This window comes from Perissodus microlepis, chromosome 1, assembly GCF_051167445.1.
Source record: "Perissodus microlepis isolate ML-2025 ecotype Zambia chromosome 1, ASM5116744v1, whole genome shotgun sequence".
Classification (NCBI taxonomy): domain Eukaryota; kingdom Metazoa; phylum Chordata; class Actinopteri; order Cichliformes; family Cichlidae; genus Perissodus; species Perissodus microlepis.
In genome coordinates this window covers 4,759,976-4,780,647 of record NC_140461.1, presented here as the reverse complement: position 1 = coordinate 4,780,647, position 20,672 = coordinate 4,759,976, and the positions used below count along the sequence as shown (strand labels likewise).

General features: G+C 37.9%; 1 protein-coding gene across 2 annotated transcripts; it reads right to left on the bottom strand.

Annotated features, from left to right (window-relative positions):
• Positions 1-1,806: 1,806 nt before the first annotated feature.
• LOC146393186 (adhesion G protein-coupled receptor G3-like) lies at positions 1,807-19,202 on the bottom strand. 2 transcript variants are annotated; one of them, XM_084927526.1, is made up of 14 exons: positions 18,917-19,202; positions 17,299-17,341; positions 16,774-16,905; positions 16,393-16,447; positions 14,690-14,774; positions 14,419-14,547; positions 12,950-13,099; positions 12,818-12,872; positions 12,648-12,739; positions 11,893-12,011; positions 7,061-7,341; positions 3,844-3,937; positions 3,420-3,748; positions 1,807-3,333 (listed from the first exon to the last, which is right to left on the bottom strand). In XM_084927526.1, exons 3-14 carry the CDS (start codon positions 16,829-16,831, stop codon positions 3,209-3,211), a joined length of 1,572 nt encoding a protein of 523 aa, XP_084783652.1. In that variant the 5' UTR covers positions 16,832-16,905; positions 17,299-17,341; positions 18,917-19,202; the 3' UTR covers positions 1,807-3,208. The 2 variants fall into 2 exon arrangements, with proteins under 2 accessions (XP_084783652.1, XP_084783643.1); XM_084927517.1 differs by having other exon boundaries at positions 16,774-17,341.
• Positions 19,203-20,672: the final 1,470 nt, after the last annotated feature.

Below are 20,672 nucleotides of genomic sequence, written 5' to 3'. Positions count from 1 at the left end.
TGCAATGGTGTTGTGTTTATTATGTTGCTCTCTTTTTTGCTTGTTTTCTCCTTTTATTCTTCTCTCAACAGGTGATCCAGGTGATTTTTTTTTAAGTGCCATTACTCACTGTCCCTCTTCTCCTGTGAAAGCCCACAATCAGTGTAGAAAAACATCTTAGAAGATGTGGACAGGGTTCTGCGTAAGAGAGACTCAGCAGGCTTCCTAGCAAACTGTTTCCTCTATTTCCATCTATAACCTGAAACGTGTTTCTTGATATTTCCTGTGCTAAGCTTAAACAACATCACACACTGTTTGATCCAAACAGCATGTACTACATAGTGATGTTGCACTACTCCTGACAGTTTCAGGAGCTAGGGGGGGTGATAAACACCTTTATCAGCAGGAGACAGAAGTGCATCAGTGGCCATCCAGGTAAAAAGCAGATCATGGAGTCATGCATGAAATGCATGGGCAATTCATAAGAGTTCATAAGCAGTACCGGGGCCCCACAGGGAACGGTTCTGGCACCGTTCCTCTTCACCATCTACACTGCAGACTTCTCCCACAACTCCACCCAGTGCTTCCTGCAGAAGTTCTCTGATGACTCTGCAATAGTTGGCCTCATCACTGATGGGAATGACAGGGAGTACAGACGACTGACCCAAGGCTTTGTGGACTGGTGCCAGCAGAACTACCTCCAGATCAACACCAGTAAAACCAAGGAGCTGGAGGTAGACTTCTGCAGGCACGAACATCCTCCACTGCAACCACTGAACATCCAAGGTACTGACATTGAGACTGTGGACAGCTAGAGGTACCTTGGTGTTCATCTGAACAATAAACTGGACTGGACTCATAATTCAGACGCCCTATACAGGAAAGGGCAGAGCAGGCTGTACCTGCTGCGGAGGCTCAGGTCTTTTGGAGTGAAGGGCCGACTCCTGAAGACCTTCTATGACTCTGTGGTGGCCTCAGCCATCTTTTACAGTGTGGTCTGCTGAGGCAGCAGCATCTCTGCTGGGGACAGGAAGAGACTGAACAGGCTGATCAGAAGGGCCAGCTCTGTTCTAGGATGCCCTCTGGACCCAGTGGAGATGGTGAGTGACAGGAGAATGGTGGCTAAGCTGTCATCCCTGTTGGACAACATCTCCCACCCCATGCAGGAGACTCTGACAGCACTGAGCAGCTCCTTCAGTGGCAGCTGTGGCACCCACGATGTGGGACGGAGAGATTTCGCAGGTCTTTCCTCCCTACTGCTGTCAGACTCCACAGCAAAGACTTCAACTGATCAAACACACACATCCACACATGTGCAATAGCAATAACACTAAGTACAATACTCTTTTGTGTCATCGTTGTATTATACTCAATTGTATATAGCATTTGTATTCTATTTTATTCAATTGTATATAGTATTTTATTTTATTCTATTCTATTGTGTACAGTTGCGCACAGTATCTATTGATATCTTATTCCAGTGTTTTTCTTTTTTCTAATTTTCCATGTAACTTTCCACTGTCCACTGCTGTAACAAAACAAATTTCCCATGCGTGGGACTAATAAAGGTTATCTTATCTTATCTTCATGCATAAAAAAAGAGGAAGAGTGTCTCCTGTGGGTATTGCTGCCACCTGGTTAGACTTCTTATGTCAGGTCATGACGATGGAGTTGAATATTAACAGTATCAGTATCTGGGAAGAATTGAGGAGATTAAATATAATGTATTTTAAAATACTCTTAATGTATATAGATCATTTAGAGATTACTCAGGTTTTTTCTTTTTACCTGAAAGGTGCTATAAATAATAACTTAATTATAAGTAGGTACAGCACTAGGAACGATTTATCAGAAAGACCTCAAAGGGTGATGCAATGTAAACTCAAAGAGCCACTCATTACAACCAGGTTATACAGAAGAGCATCTCTAAGTGCACAATACATCAAAACCTGAAAATGAAGACCATACTGGTATTAGTCCTGGCAGCAAGTATAAAGAATTCAAAAATGCCACTCATTAACAATTTTAAATTGAGTGGTTCATCAGTAAATTATTGATGTTTGCTTGTTGTTGTTCATATCTCAAACAGGAAATCAAAAGAATCGCTGTATTTTTATTTAAATTATTAGTTAATTATTGGTTATTAGGGCTGCCACAAACGATTATTTTGATAGTCGACTAGTCACCGATTATTTTTGCAATTAGTCGACTAATCAGATCATCATCCATTGGATGTAAAACGTACAGCTTATTGCACCAGCAGCATCTGCTCTTATATAACTATCATTAGCTTACAGCTTTAAGTGTTTAAGGTATGTGCTAACTAAAAATAAAGACAAGATGATAGTTTATTAAATTTTAATGAAATTTGCACATTGTTTCGGTGAAGTTTAATAAACTCCTCGCTATCTAAAATATAACAGGACACCGGAGTATATTCTCGAGCATCTCACACTTCTGATAATCAGCTGTCTGCTTGACGTTTATTCAGCAGTGTAAAAACTATAACTTTAATCTCAACCAAACCGATTTACTCAGGAATAAATAAAATACTAAAAAAAAGCCAAACAATAACATTTTAAGTTATCTAAGTGACTTATGTCTGTTTAACCTGAGTAGCGAAAGACGGCGGTGGGTTTGAACACGATTTGCCGGGAGTCCAGTGTTCTCACGGGCTCTAGTGAACCTTGCCCCCGGCGAGCTATCGAGCTAGTGGGTAACAGACGTCTCCGAAAACGTCGGAGCGCTTTTGAAAATATGTGGTGTCTTGATAAACTGAGAAGATATTTGAGGTTTACACAGCTACATTCTCACTTGAAAATATGTTAAACGTTTATTTTGTGACCCAGAAAGAATAATAAGAGTAATATTAAAACTAACTAGCTTCCGCCATTGTTGGAAACTGAGCTGGGCTGCGCTATGAATTCTGGGACAGAGCTACTTCTTCTTCGGGTTTTAACGGCAACTGGCATCCTTGTACATGCAGTGCTGCCATCTTCTGTTTCAGTCCGTTATTACACTCTTAAATCCTACTACTTATTCCTGCGTCTTTTGGGATCTTACAAAGCTTCAAATGACATGTCGACTATTAAATCAGTCGTCGACGATTTTGATAGTCGACGTAATCGTGACTAGTCGACTAATCGTGGCAGCCCTATTGGTTATACTGAACTACATATCAATAGAAGCGCAACACCTAATATAGGTCATGGATAATGCATTAGTCTTTTCAGTTTCTGCTGTTGAAACTAGTAGTCATCATTTTCTGAGAGGAAGAGTCTCTGATTGATGAGTTATTTGCAGTTTGAGACTTTGACCAGGCCATAGCCACAGACCACAGGAAAATAAATAGACCTGTGAAGAGAAAGACATAGTTTGTCAGTTATTCTATTAAATGATCAAAGTCCAATTAATCCTTGACATGATGATCACATACTAACCTTGAAGGGAGTTCAATACGGTGAATACGTAGATCCCAGCGAGTGAAACGTATGTAGTGCTGGCTAACCCCCAAGGTAACCCAAGCACACAGCTGAGGCCCAGCACTGTGACACAGTCCTTCCATAACCTCTTCTTTCTCTCTTTGTTTATCTTCTTCCAGTCACTGCTGCTTCCAAAGCTTCTATCACCCCTTCTTAGCTCCCAAATCTTAAACACCACCAGCCCCAGCATGCAGGCATTGAACACAACCACGAAGAAAGGAAAAGCCACAGTAGTGATGTGGCTGACTACGAGGAGCTTTTGTTCAGACTTGTCGCTTATCCAGCACCTGCTCATTATTAAAGACATAAAAAATGGGTTTGCTTAGAAATAAAATCTCCTGGCTCACTCTAATATTAAGTGATACCAAAGATAGTTTCTTACATGTGTTGTGTTAAATTGCTGTTGCTGTATTTCAGAGTGTATTTGCCATAAACACGTGAAATCCCACAAACAGCTGCAACCAGTGTAGGAAAACCTGAAAACATGGAAGACAGAATTAATGTCAGCTGAATGTTCTTTAGGACAGCGTGAGGCATTATTATCACTGTTTCTCTGCTTTAAGGTCCCTTTTCAAGCTTTTCCAGCACATTTAAAGAATGCAAATTTCAGTTCGCATCACCTCCGTAAGACCATGTGAAAATTAAAACAAATCATCCAAGGTGAACTTAAACACCTTTGTTGTCCTTTTGTTAAGACATAGAAAAACGCACCAGACAAACATACTGCAAAAGGAAATGGTTGCCTTAAATGCATATAGTGTATAAACTCAAAATGCGCATTTCACTTAAGAATTAAGATGTGAAAATGTGATCAGATCAACTTGTTAGAGATATTCATCTCCTATTGAAAAAAACAAACAAAACAGAAATAAATAAGTCTTCTCATCAGATATTGATGCTTCTTTCCTGTATGACACAAAAAATAGGAGACAGATATTTGTTAGTTTTTTAAGTTAATTCCTAATAAAACTAACTGTAAGATGTTTAACTACATTGCTGTCTGTATTATTGCTGAAGTCCTAAATGATCACCTTTAAAGTGTTTGTGCTAATAACATCATGTACAGTCAGACAGGCATAGAGAACAGCACTGACTGCAAGAGGCTTTGAATAGATCACATAGTTCAATTCAATATATAAGACTTTAAGAATGCACAAGCATCTACTTAAATTTTTTTTATTTAATCTATCATCTATGATATTATCATGTACAATTCTAATGCATTTTGGCGAGCTCAGACAAGGAGGAGACAGAGGGATCGTTTGGTCTTGCTTCCCACAGAGTTAGCCAGGGAGCACAGCTGTTTATTAGCATTCAACAGGAAACACAACGCTGCTAACTCAACTGCTCGGCGTAGCTCTAGCATAACAACAACCACAAGAAAAGGCGCTCTCTCCACCCAGAAACACACAGTCGCAGAGAGAGAGAGCGTCACCTGTAACCATGGCAACATAACGCTGCCGCCTGGAACAACAGAACATAGCTGTCAAACCCCAAACAGCCCTGATCCGCTACAGTATTTTGTTCATCTCCCTTAAATAAACAGGCAGCCTTAAAGTATGAAATATTCATTTATAAAAACACATATAAATGTGTCTACTGTCTCAGTGGCTGATAGAGCCCCACAGGCCTCATTGTGAGCTTGAAGACATTTATAATGTTTAAGTAGTTTAATGTGTAGGTGCTGACGATAATCACATTGTGAATGAAAGCCGGGGAACTTTGGTAGCACAGAAACAAGTGGCTATTCTTTGTGACCATATTGATCGGTCCCTCATATTACCATTATTTCACCCAAAGGCACTAAGTTTATACTTAAAAAAGCTGCAGAAATACACAGAAATATAAACAGTACTTGGTGACAACTTTGCTTTTAGCCTTTAACCCTCTGGGGTCCAGGGTATAATTGGCCGTTTTTGACTCCTTTTTATTTGGCGTCTATATTTCACCTTTAAAAACTGTTTATCTTGCCAATCTGTTATTTTCTCATTTTAACAAACTGTATAAGCACAACTGATCTAAATTCAGACAAAATGTAAAATACGAGTTATACTTTTGACTGTAAAAACCACAAACATGTTTAACAAATCATTTTCATGACTTGAAATACAAATAGAAATTGTACATTTAAAAAAAAACATGAACAAGTTTTGCAAACAACAAAGTTATATGGTACTATTTACACCCAAAAATGCAACCAAGGCTCAGACGTTTTTATATAACCATTTAAAACTACTTACAGAACAGTAAGGTGTTCTGCACCAAATAGGAAGGCACACAAATTCTTTATGCAACTCCAAAAAATAATTTGTATCCACTAAGACAGAGGAGAACAGCACAGGGATAAACCCTGCAGGTCTGACAGCAGGTGTGTCACTCCTGTTTTCCACCTGGAGACACTGCACTGCCTTTTGTGGCTTTTTTGCAGCAACTGTGACATTCTCTAGTAGAAGTGACACACAAAACAAAACAACGACTACACTACACACTAACTACACAAGATAACACACTAACTTGAGACTCCAAACATGGTAAACGTCACAAATCTATCACGTATCAAAACTCACTTTCTCTTTCTTTCGCTCACTTGCTCTCTCTCGCTGGTGTCACTCCTAAAACTTCCCCCTCTTCCTAAACAACCAAATGCCACATGTTGCCATGTCATTTTTTGATTGGTCGAAATGGTGCATTTTTCCACCAATAGGGAAGGAGTATTTTTTCTTTTCCTTTTGTTCACTCCCAAGCTGAGAGTGTTTGCTAGTGCTGTCCATAGAAAACGCCGTTTTTACAGTTTGTTCCCCCTGCAAACACCACTGTTTTATTAAGAAAAAAACATTGCATGTATTTTTTATCATACCTCTGGTTTTACATGGTCTATCAACACAATTTAAAAACTGGTGTATAGTTTGAAGTCCGCACTTTCGACCCAAATTGAAATTTTGTTTTTACATTTTGCGACTCATTTTATTTCTCTATCTGATAAGAAAACTATTCAATCAGAAAGTTATTTGTGGTGAATGACATACAGTTACACTTTCAAGCACTTTTAAGCACCACATCTGAAATTCAAGCACTTTTCAAACCTTGAAAAGACAATATTAAAATTCTATCATTTTCAAGGATTTCAAGCACCCGTACGAACCCTGTCCTTAAAATTTTGTGCCCCATGCTGACTGCACAGGTGATCTTACCAACAGCTGTTGATTCTAAACAACAGAATAAATTAGAATGACTAAAGCTGAACAATATACGATCGTCCATATCAGATCGTCTGTTTCACAGTATTATTATCTGAACTTAAAACACATCTCTCTTAGACAGCCTTTTCAATTAAGGCCTAATTTATAACAGTGTCATTTAATTACTTTTAAAATACATACAAGAAATTTCATGATTCGTGATTTTTTTTAAGTAGTTTTGTACCTATTTGCCCTAGTGTTTGGTCAGTGTCTGTTGTGCTTAAATAGGTTATGCAAATAAAGCGAATTTACTTGACCTTTAACCCTTTATTGTGATGTAACACTTCAACACAATCCACTTTCATTTAAAGATTTGTGACAGTGTATTGCAGAGCAGCGTCCCACCTAAACGACACTTACCCCATCCAATCAGGCTGAGTTTGAGCAGGTACCTCCTCACATAGATGTTAAAGACCCGGATGAGCAGAAGGTAGAGGTGGAACCCCTCCAGAGCACTCCAGGTCATGGTGGCCAGCAGGGACCAGTGTAAAACCAGACCCAGTACCAGGCAAGATGAGCTGTCCTCTTTTTCCTTCAGTAGTTGGGCCAGGAGGCTGGACAGCAGGAAGGTGAGATGGAGGCAGAACATCGCCACTGTTAGCTGCATGTGCAGACTTATGGATTTTTCAGGATACCGCCGACTAAAACAGAAACAGAATTATTCTCTTGTTGCCAACTGTGGAGATAGTGGATATTATCTTGCCTTTTTAGATGTGAGATGATGGTAATAACTCCACACTAATGCAGCAGATAAAACTATATGTAAGAAAGGCCAAGAGGCTGTATCCTCACTTCTCTAATGGTCTCTTAACTAGATGTAGCCACAAAGTTCACTTAATACCACACTTTGAGTAGCAGTCGCCTCATTTGAATCATATAATGTTAGAAATGTAACAGAATATGGGTTGAACTGAAATGGGAAAATCAACAAATTCATTAAACAAACAAATTACAAAGACAAACATGACAAAATCACTCTCAGACAGATATATTGATGTACACAACATTTCTTTAATTAATTACTTTACAAATTTCATCCACAATCACTTTTTTTTTTTACCATTAATATTATTGAGTTTGTTTTCTTAATGTTCAGGGTTTTTTTTATGGCATTTCCAGGCCCTCGTAGCAGTGTTTCTTTGAGGCTACTTGACAGAAGATGTCTCTGGGGAAGTGACTACATTTTGTTTATACCAGTATCAACATGTTGAAAAAAAAATAGTTCCCAAAATGTAAGCAGCAACTGAGCTTTTGTGACGCAATCTCTGCAACCTCACGCGCTCATCATTCTTTGCAGAGACAACTGTTACAGGAAGAGGGATGTTTCTTTATACAGGGAACCCTGACAAAAGTTAGCAAATACATCTGTAGCAAAAGTTCGACCCTTTAGTTCATAAACAGCACAGTAGGATCTCACAGTATTTGTGTCCTCAGAGGTTTTTGCCACAAACCAGACTCAGATATACTCTGTCAGAGTATTACAGGCTATTAGTAAGTTCTTTGGTGATGCAGAGTATGAGTGCATTCTATTTTATTTCATGTAATTACATTGCTGTGGAGACACACATAGGAGAGTTAGTCTGAGTCAAGAGTTTCTTCTTTCCCTACAGAGCTCTACAGATACCAGCTGTTTATGTAAATGGAAGCGGTGTAATACTGCAAACATCAGGATATGTATTGCTGCAGTGGAACTGTGGATAAATTCACTCCATGTATTCTATTTGCCAAACAACAACAGTTGTTTTATACAGCAGTGTTTAATCATTCACAAGTCAACATGTCAGCTACTCCTCAGATAATCGCTGACCTAATGCACAAACTGGACTCTATTTGCTCCATTTGCTAAATTCCGCCTTGTGAGACTTTAATTGTTGCAATTTAAAGAAGACTCTGCAGTTAGCAGAAGGTACAGCTATGACTTCATTTCATCAGAGTACTCGGGAAGACCAAACTGAGTCAAAAACAGCTCATGACTTTTTACAGAAAGTACTGTATCACATTGTGCAGAAACTACAGCCTCTCTACAGGACTTACTCAATTTAGCAGGGTTGAGTAAATAATCTTGGTTTCACTTTTGACCTGTTGCCACCTGAGAAACAGCGTCAAAAGCAGTTTACTTCTCAGTGCCATAACAACATTGAACCTCAAGATATACTGCCCCCCCAATCCCCTTCTGCCACCACCTTTTCCCACTCCTCTTCTTCCGGCAATAAGTTGTCTTCTGTATAATATCATAGCCAAAACTAATATTATGAAAAAACGGGAAATACTTGCATCATCATGCTACTCCATTACATTTTATTAAATGTATGTATATTAACTGTATGGGTTCCCTTTGCTTGTCTTTGCCTGAAGGGCCACCATGCACCAGGTGTCATGCAAAGCTAGACAGAATTAGTTTCTCCCCCGTCGGGAGCGCAGGGTAAACAAATGCTGTCGGAGATAACTACCTTGGCACAACAGGTGTCAAAGCACTGACAGCAGCCCATTTGTTCATTTTTTAAATACTGGCACTGCATTGTTCAATCAACTTTCTTAATGCGACCGGCTCCCCTCTACCTTCTCACGCACCTTGTGAAAAAGTTTAGTGTGGAAGAAGTGGTGAAAAGGTGGAGCTGGAAAGCTGAGAGAAAAGAATTTAAAAAAAACTAAACATAAATGCAGCAAAATGTGTCAAAGTAACGGCATGTAAGCCGTCAGGGTTGCCTGACTGTGAACCAGCAACAAATAGTAACCAATTAGTGATGGGTCGGTCGCGAACGAAATGGCTCTTAGAGCCGGATCTTTGACGTGAATGATGCGAGCCGGCTCCTTATCGCGAGCCGTGGGTTTTTTCTTTCTTTCTCTCACCCTCTCTCTCGCACTTTTTTTCCGCTTCACTCCGCACGCGAGCCTTGTGCTTTGCGCTGGGAAGAGGGGGGAAGGGGGTGGTGGTTACACTCGCAGTAGCTCGGGAACAGAGCAGGAGGGAGAGAGAGAGAGAGCCAGGGACAACAACGTCACATTAGAAAGGTATAGTAATCATCCACAACTATTTTCAGTTGCGGATGATAAAGGATTCAGAAAGTTTATTCATGCAGGCCCATATGACAGAGAATATGCATCTTCTTTTTGTTTTTATATTATAATTTATATTTGTGTTGTGGTTTGCAGTGTTTTGTGTTGTTTCACTTTAAATTTGTAAAAGGAAAAAGCTGAAAATTTAAATAGTTAAAAGTTGAAATGTGAATAGTTGGTTTTTGTATTATATGATTTATTTATTACATTTTATGTGGAGTGAATAAATAAAAGTATATTTACGGTGGCCCCTAGAAACAAAGCATGTACTAACTTCAAAACACGTAAAAACTCAGAAGCACGTAAAAACTCCAAAACACGTACAAAACACAACAGAAGTGCTCCAGGATGCTGGGCGCAGTGTTGAGCTTTTTTACCTAGTGGCTACACAGGCCAACGACCGGATTTGGTGTGTGGTAGTAACAGGTAAATTTTTTTTTTAATTATTTGAATATATATGAGTGCTTGTGTATAAATACACGAACAATACACATATGCTTTCAATTGTGTAATTTAAGTGATCTAGGTAGCTCTGTTTTGAAGTTCAGTTAACGCTAGATATGTGTTTTGGAGTTTGTACGTGCTTTGTCTCTAGGGGCCACCATAAATATTTATATATAAACATATATAAATAAAACCACTTTTTTTTACATTAGTAATTCCTTTTGTGCATAATTGTATATTGTTGTTAATAATAAATTAATTAAAGCAACAAAACAACCTGAAGAGCCGGTTCGGAGCCGAAAGAGCCGGCTCTTTTTAGTGAGCCGAACCGAAAGAGCCGGTTCTCTAAAAAGAGCCGGAAATCCCATCACTATAACCAATCCTTACAGGTTGCTGGTGCTGCTGCTAACACCAGCTGTGGAGAAGTGAGGAAGTGATGGAGGAATGTGAAATTCTAAAAAAAATGTTTTTTTCATACTAGTGAATCTTTCTCAGAATCATTTTGTCATATCACTAGAACAGGCTGAAACCATCTTGAAAATGGTGAATATTAGGACAGCTGCTGGCCCCGATGCCATCTATGCATGCACACTGCATTATTGTGCTCATTAGCTCAGTGAGGATTTTTCTACATTCGTACAGAGATGTGTAGAGGGTGGAAACATAACCAGCATACAGAACAAATTAAATGTAACTGATGTGAAGTCATTTAGAAAAAAAACCCATATTAATCACAATACTAAAAAAGATGCAAGAAAACTAGATGAGTTAAGATCAGCTGTATTTACACATCTTGTGATTAAAAAAAATTGATGAGGTTGTGTCCTCGACTGATGACGGATTAGATCCACTGCTGTTTGCTTATAAAGTAAGTATTGATATAGATGATGATAAGCTCATTGTTCTAGATCATACAGCATATAAGCATAGAAAAAAAACCAATTTTTTTTTGGAAGTTTTCTTCTGCTTTTGATAAGGTGCAGCCCCATGTACTGATGGACTGACTGGCCTCTGAAATTATTTTACCTGATCAGATTTTAATGTTACATTTGAATTTTTTAACTGAGAAACTTGAATGGGATTTCTGTAAAATGTCCAACCCTCTCAAACCTATCAAACTCCAGCTCTCCTGAGGGCTGTGTTTTTTCTCCTCTGGTTTTCATCATGTACACAGACAGCTCCTAGACTTGAAGTTTCCTGATAACACTGCACTGCTGCCTCCTCTTCAGACCTCACAGTCAGGTCTGGCTGATGCTTTGCCTGCATTTGTTAAATGTTTGGAATGACGATTTCCTTAAACTTAATGTGACTAAGAGTGGGTCATTAATCACTGATTTAGGGGAAGACAGCTGGAAGCCAAAGGCTAGTATGAGCATAAGCCAGGTATAGAAGTCCAAATTGTGCATACTTTGTTTAAGAAGCAGTTGGAAACAACCTGGTACTTCTTTAATTCCTTCATCGTTTGAGATTCTTATGAGTATCGGTTTGTTCTTATTTTTTCATCTCTTATTATAACTGGTCTGCTTATGTTTGAGTGTGGGTGTTGTGGTCAGAGACCTTATCGCTGAGCTGCTGTCACTAACGAACTGAATAGCTTTTATACAGTCTATTTTCTCCACTTTCTCATTTGATCACAATTGGGAACTGAAAACTATAAAGTTTTAAATGTGAATAATATGACATCTACTCACTGTAGATAAATATAGATGAACAAACTGATCAGTGCGAAGGGGGCGGAGAGTCCTGATCCAATGTAAGTGATGTAGTTTAGCTTGTCAGCATCAGCTTTTGTCACAGATATTCCTGGATTCTGCAACATAAAAAGATGAAGTTGTTGTTTTGAAATGTATTTTACATAAGAAATTTGTTTTAGTAGTAGACCAAAATTTGTTAATTGATCAATTGTTAAATTTCCATGTTAAGATGGCAAGACATTTTGGTGTAATACATTGTTGGGAATGTATCGGTTGGTTCACCCTTCATCACAACTATATGATGAGTTAATTATTTTTGTAAGTGATCCATGTGCTAGCAAAGCTTAAAATTAGAGTGACAGGTGTGCTGACCCATAGCCTTAAATTGTGACTTGATGCCATGGTGGCTCCCTCTATCTTTTATACAATCTATGTGTAACACACTAGTTTGCTCATAGAGTAGAATAGCCCTTTATTGTTATTGTACATGCGCAACGAAAGTATGTGTACAGTGAACTTATAACTATAATTATAATTTAAATATCATAATTATCATCTTTGAGTGTATTGCTGACATTTCAGCTCTGGTCATTTGGTTGTGGAAAGACTGGAACAAAATACATGGCTATTTATACAGTATAAATTTGAGACAGCCTCTCAATTTAAATTGTTTATCAAATTAAATATTAATTAGATAAACATGGTGTTTGCCAAAGGGTTTTATCATATGTAGGAAGAGATTTTCAGCTCACCACAAGCACAGCAAAGAACCTCTGACGTTTGCAGCTGCAAATAAATTCATGTGCCGTGTAATTTGTGTCACAGCCTTCATTGCTCCAGTAACCTATAAAGAAAACATTCTGAGTAGCTGAGTCATTTTATTTAGAAACAAACAAACTGAAGGTTGACATCTCCAAATTACCTGTTCCATCCTTTGCTGATGTTTCCTTCCAAAATACACATGTTCCATTTTCAACCTGGAATCAAAATGAACGCTAAACAGGTTGTTACATTTTCTATTTAAGATGTTCGTCCAACAATTTTGTCTTTTTACCTCTTTGTTGTGTTTGAAGGTTAACGTGATGGGTTGTGAGAGATTCTCGACTGCACGGTTTCCTGCCCGCACACATACGACTGAGTCCCTAAATACTTTGCCATTTCTGCGGTGAATTTGTGGTATCCTACTTCTTTGGGGAGGACTCAGCTGAAAGAAGGACGGCACATAACAGTTATGTTAGGGTGGGATTAATATGAAAAAATGTATCTCAAATCTCAAAAACTAATCTAGCCTTTAATCCTGGCAGAGGACTTGTAGTTAAATTTCAAGATATTTTTTTTTAAATGTTGGCTAGTTGTAGCTACAGTTTGTACAGCCACAAGCGCAGTGTTATGAACAAAGTATTTGCATTTTGAAGATTTCTTTTATATTTCTCACACTTACATGTTTCAGACCATTAAACAAATTGTAATATTAGGTAAAGATAGCGAAAGATTGTTGTTGTGAGTTGGCTTTACGGTAGCCTTTTTTATAGAACTGTAGTCAGAATGCATTACTTTTCTGAAATAAACATTTTAAAGTCTAATAAAGTTGTTTGTAGACTGGTTGAGGAATTTGTAATATGTTATGATCCAATGTTGTCAGTGTTTTGTTTTATGCGTGACTCCTCCCACCAGAGGATGGTTGTGGGTTTTTTCCCCTTTCTCTTTTAGGAGTTGGACACCTGGGCGTGCCTGTCGAGTAGTTGGGTGGAGTCTCTTCCTGTCCTTGGATTGGATAATTGGCTAATCACCTCCAGTATTTAGCTACCAGATGACAGCCACCTGGCCCCCTCTCTACTAGCCTCCACCATCCAACAAATAGCATGAGCTTTTGATTCGTTTTTTTTGATAGAGTGTCTGTGCCCAGTGAGTTGCAAGTATAACCGTGTGTGGGTATGTGTCTGGTGTTGGTATCTTAGTTTTGTAAATAGCTGTAAATAGATTTGTAAAGTAGCAATTGAGTATTTTGTTCACCTTGTATATACTGTTCACTGCAGCAGCCTAGTAGGTGTGAGAAGCCATTTTTGTTGATTAAGTTTTCTCCTGTTTTTCATGTAGAAAGTAAGGTAAGTGAATTGTCTTTTGTTTGGTTTTCATTTGGTGTAGGAAAGCGTAGGGACCATTAGGGAGTTTTGTTTGTTATTTTTGGCACTGCTCACTGCTGAAGCAAATAAATGGCTGCTTAGCATTTTAGAAGATACTATTGTTTGGGTTCTTGCTTTGGTGGAGCGGGAGTGGGCCAATTTCTTGTTGCGTTCAATACACGTCTAGACAAAGAACGTAACAAATATAAGACAAATATAAGACAAACATTTTAGACTGAGAAATGTTTGCTTTAATTTAATGTGGCCCTTAGTGAAAACAACTCTTTATTAAAGGAGCAACTTTTAATCATTTTTCATAATAAGCAACAGCTGATTGTGAAGAGACTCTGCTCGTGGGAATATTTACGTTTTTTTTTCTGTTGCCTTTAGCGTTACCAACCTTAAAATAACTGCTGTTTATTACAGAGGCCACCACCAGGACATCCACCTTAGGCACATTTCCTATGCTTCTCTGGAGAGCTGATGATGGGATGTGAACTCTATGTTCAAATGTAGGACTCACATCAACCTAAAAAGCATACACAAAAACATAACTTTAAAAAATGTGTTGATTGTCAGTAATTAGAGTTCATTAATACAAAAATACAGAAATTCAGATCAAATGTAACTTTTTCACTTCTAAAAAGCGCTTCAGCTCCAAATGACCTCACCTCTTGAAGTGAGTCTACTTTGAGTTGTTTGATGCGTCCCGTGAAGCGGCCTGTTTTGCAGGTCATAATTCGATCCTCGTAACAACTACCAACAGATATTTAACGTAGTTCAGATATATAAACATGCAAACAGGGATATAACTGAGGATAAAAAAAGACAAACTAATGCAAAGAGATGAGCAGTAAGATCAATTATTTCATAGTGGACCTTTCTCTGCTATTTGATTACTTCATTTGTTCATGGATGTATATTTAAAGGAGAAAAAATGAAACTGCAAGAATTTGAGTAGAACAGAAATAGATTCTGTTGTACTTGGTTTAAGCATCCTTCAGTGCTTTTCAATTTGCACAAAATAACACTGAGCTGTGAAAATCTGACAATAATTAAATAATAATGTCCATATTATCATAGTATCACATTCTACAGAATAGAATAGAATAGAATTCAACTTTATTGTCATTGCACATGCACAGGTACAGGGCAACGAAATGCAGTTTGCATCCATCCAGAAGTGCTTTAGTGATATAGATATATTACAATATATATTAGCAATAATATAGATATGTAAGTATATTACAGAAATGGGTCTATTATGGTATGTTATAATGTACACGGTATGAAGTATGTTGTGAATATTCTATAACTATAGGTATGTACAGGCTGTAGTGAGTACAAGCTATGTACAGGCTATGAACAGGATATAAATATGAAAAACTATACAGAATATGAAATAAATAACTTTACAGAAATCTGAGATATACAGTTATACAGAAATGGGAACTATGCAAGTTGTAAACAGTTGTAGGGTTAAAAATTATCGTATGTACAGAATGATTATTTACAGAGCTATACAGTAGTGCAGTTAAGATAAATTAGATATGTGGATAATTTCTACAGTATCTATATAAAGTGCTAGTGGTTGTGAGTGGTGGTTCAGTCCATAATAATAATATTGTGTGTTTGAGCTTTGTCAATTCCAAGCAGCTAACAAAATCCAAAAAGAAAAATAAGAAAGAAATATAAAAAGTACGGTAAATCAGTGGTCCCCAACCTTTTTTGCGCCACGGACCGGTTTATGCCTGACAATATTTTCACAGACCGGCCTTTAAGGTGTCGCGGATAAATACAACAAAATAAAACTAGTACCGGTACCGAAAAAAAGAAGATTTATTCATAACACACGTGAAAAGACCCAGGAAAACAGAGTTAACGATAAAAACGATAACAAAATAACGCTGAAAACCGATAAAAACCCTGAAAACCATACATTTCACACCTGAGCCTCAACTCTCGCGGCCCGGTACCAAACGACTCACGGACCGGTACCGGTCCGAGGCCCGGGGGTTGAGGACCGCTGCAGTAAATCATCCAAATAATGTTTCTAGATGAATCAAGTATGTAACAAGTTTAACAAACGCCAACATACACAATACACTTAAACAATAATACAAAATTATGGTTATTCCAAAGTGTTACACTGTGTTCTTGTTTGAAACAGCAGTATTTGTTACAATGAGTATATGTTAGAGGCTGTATACTAATACTCTAATGATTCTTATTTGATGATGAAGCCACGTAAAACCACTGAAAAGCAGCCACTGTTGAAAACAATTAACAAGTACTGACAGCATTTATTCATTCATGTAGGACAATTTATTTTTCATAAACAGGAATGTGACATGTACAGTAGAAGCTGCATTACCCTATCCATGATGGGTCACTGTCTCGGCATTCTTTAAGAACATTTTCACAAAAGTCTGTCAAAGTAAAACACACAGAAAAGGAAAGACCAAAATTAGCATAATGAATACATTTAAACAAGACTGGAAGCTGATTAAACGTCTAAGTGGCATCTAACACCAGAGACACATGAGAGACGAGATGTTCTTTTACAAGTATTTGATCAGCACTTGATAAAATTGCAGGTAGTTTTGTGAAACTGGTTGACTTAAGAGTCCTTACTAGCTATTGGTAACAAAGAAGCTGGGGTAATTTTACTTTTTCAAGGATTCATGACTTTGAGATTCACTTCACAAGTATACTCCTTTCAACATAAGAGTGATAACATGGTAGGTTTACTCACCAATAGCTCGGGACATAGAAAAACAGAGGGTTGTTGTGATAAAAAGTATAATCCACATTGCGTCTCACTCATCAACAGATATAGATTTGCTGTAAGAGGTCCAGAGGGTATTTTTCTGTCTGGTTGTGTTTGCTGAATGAGATCAAATGGGAGTTTCACATCTACATATATCACATGCTTTAACAGACCTGTGGTTCACAGCTCAGAAAAGGAAATGACTCACATCAGGCAATTTCTTTCAGTGCTATCACAATAATCAAGTACTTTTAAGTACTAAATTTTCACAGAAATATTAACTGTGTAGAAAAACAGTAGAGCCATTTAAGACTCCGTGAAGACAGTTCTAATATTTTATGTATTTTTAAAAGTGATAAAATAGAAACAGATAAAAATTGTGTGCTGTAACTGAATGACTGACATTAGATGATATCTAGAGTAGGACATTTCTAAAACATACAGTTTTCCTGTGTATGTAGAAGAAAACAAAAGGTCAAGTGACCGTGGTCGAGAAGTGCTGATACTTACAGCTTGCTGAGGAAGTAAAACAGGAACTTGCGCCACACCAGTTCTACAGGTTGCAGCACACATAGTAAAATAAGATGCAAATCTTTGAAAATAAAGTCTTTGAAGGTAACTGGACTGCGGTATTTTTCTATTCTTCCTGACCTGTTTCTCTTAACATAGTCTATTTCATTTCTAATCAGAATAGCTCATGTATTATTCCAAAAATTCCATTAGTAGTGGTTTGTTTTAAACTTGCCTTAGATCTAATGAGGTTTGGTGTGATGGACTTGTGGTATTACAGGTTTATCATTTTAAGTAGTGGCAAGGAAAGTTTTCTGTTCTTCCTCTGCTAGTAGGTAACCAGACTGACAAGAAGATGTGTCAGACACCTTCATAAAGACATGCACAAATTATTCAAAATTATATATCAGGTCTAAGAACTTCAACAGATGTCATGAAAAGTGTAGCACTCCACCCGTTATACTGAGTCTAAACCCTCTTACATCAGTTTAAACCCACTATTTTGGGTGTTGGATTAGTTATTGCATCAGATTCCACAATGGTTTTGGTATGGACAGGAATCAGGGAAACTAACCATAAACCCCTTGCCTGCAGGTTACACTTAAACACTAATGAAAGAATTGACCCCAGACAACTTAAGCACAAGAACAGAACATTTACTGTACTTTGGTGCAGCATAAAAATGTACAAAAACACACATTTTTATAAATTCAAATGATATCACAGTTACTTTAGAAAATGAAATATCCATCCATCCATCCATCCATCCATTCGCTTCCGCTTATCCTTTTCAGGGTCGCGGGGCGCTGGAGCCTATCCCAGCTGTCATAGGGCAAGAGGCGGGGTACACCCTGGACAGGTCGCCAGTCTGTCGCAGGGCCAACACACAGGGACAGACAACCATTCGCACTCACATTCATTCGCACATTCACACCTAGTGACAATTTGGATTATCCAATTAACCTAGCCCCACAAGAAAATGAAATAGATATTTTAAATTAAATAATACCTTATGAAATAATATTAAGCAACACAGAACCAGGTTATCACATCTTGGTGGTGTTGTGCCAAAATGTGATTGCCTGTCAAAAACTGATTTTCGGTATTTGCCAAGAAGCGACTGCCCGTAGTTACACTGCTAACCCCCCCCCCAAAAAAACCACACTTGTTGGCCTATGCTATGTGAAACGTGTCAAATATATCCCTCATGAATGATATCAAGTCATCTTGAGCCACAAACAACATTCCTATCACAAGGTAGAAGCCACAATCAGTTTTTGGCAAAGTGACTTTTATACTTTTACTATCCAGTTAAAAAGTCTCGTTGACATTAAAAAATGGCTTTTTAAGAGTAATCTGGCGAAGAGGACAACAGAAATTGCAACAAATATAGCAAGAGTTCTATAAAGATATTTTAAGTGGCCAAAAAGTACTGGATTGGTTATGTATGTACAGTAACATACATGCAGTCATAAAGATATAAAGTCATAACTGTTATTTTTTAAATTTTATGCATAACCCCTTTGTAAATCCTTTTCACTAAAGTCCCTTGACCAAAATAAGCAAAGACACTGCACATAAAAATGGAAACACAGTGGCTCTGTCGGTGGCTGCTCACCAGTCCACTGAATCCAGTTCTCGGCTCCTCCTGAGGACACCGCGCTGTCTGTGCTACAGCGCGTCAGTCACTTTACAGCTCTCCGACGGTCCATATCAGGGTCCGTTGATCAGACGAGTTGTCGCGACCAACCTTTAACCTTACCAGTTGCAGTTGAAAACACCTTTCTACACTGTGGTGCGATTCTCGGAAATGTCACCTCACACTGTTAACGTCTGGTCACACACAAACAAAGCCAAGTATGTCGCACGTGTTGAACTGAACTGACACCCGTGTGTTTCTCCGCTACGTTCTCTCCTTCTCAGTCTCCGCTCAAAACTAATATGCTACCTTCACAGATCTCTAGAACATTCGAAGTTGCATACGAGGGAATTATATTTTGTGATTTATATGATAGTTTTGTTGCTCTAATTAACTACATTTACCTTTGTGACGTATTAAAATGCATATGACATTTAGATTATATTTAGATCACACGGGTTTAACTGTGAATACAATATATTATTGTTGCATTTAAGCCCATGGGAATTTTGAGTACTTACTCTGGAATTCTCATCTCTTACCTTTGGCCCCTTTGGCCAAACCTCAGAGAACTCTTACAACCCAGCGAAAATATATTAAAAAAACAAAACAAAAAACAAAAAAAACAAAAACTGAGGTTGAGAAAAGAACTGAGGATTTAAACATGTAGAAGTTAAGAAAGTTGATTTCTCTGAAAAATGTCAAATTGAAAACAGACCACTGTTGCACCCTTTATTTGAAGTCTGGAATAAATGGTGCATTAAATGCTGTAATAATAAAAACTGAGTCTCTCTGGACCACACCAGGAAAGGAAGGAAAGTTAAATCTCCATAAGGAGTTCATTGCAATGGATCTATTTTACTCTTTTTCCAGATGTTAATATTAGTTCACTAGCTCAGCTTTGCAAAATCCACAGTTCGGTAAATTGTTTATCATATACATGGTATTACATATCTGAATGAATTCTGAATAAATCAGTCAGACCGACTTATCACACTGATAACATCACTACATTATAAATCGGTCTTATAAAGAATTGTTATCTATTTGACAGGGGGTTGTCCAAAGGTCACTGGGCTATTGGTGCATGTGCTGAAATGAAAGCACAGTTAACCTAACATTAATCTGGATGGATACAGAGATATTTTTCACTAGCATATTACATTTTGAAGAAATGGTCTAATTCTTCAGTGTGTCGTGTGAGAAAGTCTGAAAAGGGCAACGTTAATCATGTGTTCAGGCCCATAGAAACTTAATAGCACTTCAGTGGGGTGGCTGTGGTTCATGTGGTAGAGCAGATCAGCTACTGATTGGAAGGTTGGTGGTTCGATCCTTGGCTTCCCCAGTCTGCATGTCAAATATCCTTGGGCAAGATGCTGACCCCAAGTTGCCCTCTGATATGTTAATTGGAGTGTGAATGTAGATTAGTTTGCACTTGAGTTTAGAAGTGCTTGGGTGAATGAGGCATGTTGTATAGAGTGCTTTATGTACTCCGGGAGAGTAGAAAAGCTCTATATAAGAATCGGTCCATTACCAGTCTACCATATCATGTACAACTTTATTCAGAAGCATACATCAGAATACTTTAATCTCTAAGGAAATTATGTGGGTTATAGTTGCTCCAAGACACTAACAGTAACAGACTAAAGTAATTAAATATGTTACAGAGTTTTTTAAAAATTAAGAAATAGCTCTAATATATACAAATTGCTCAAGTATACATATCAAGAATATT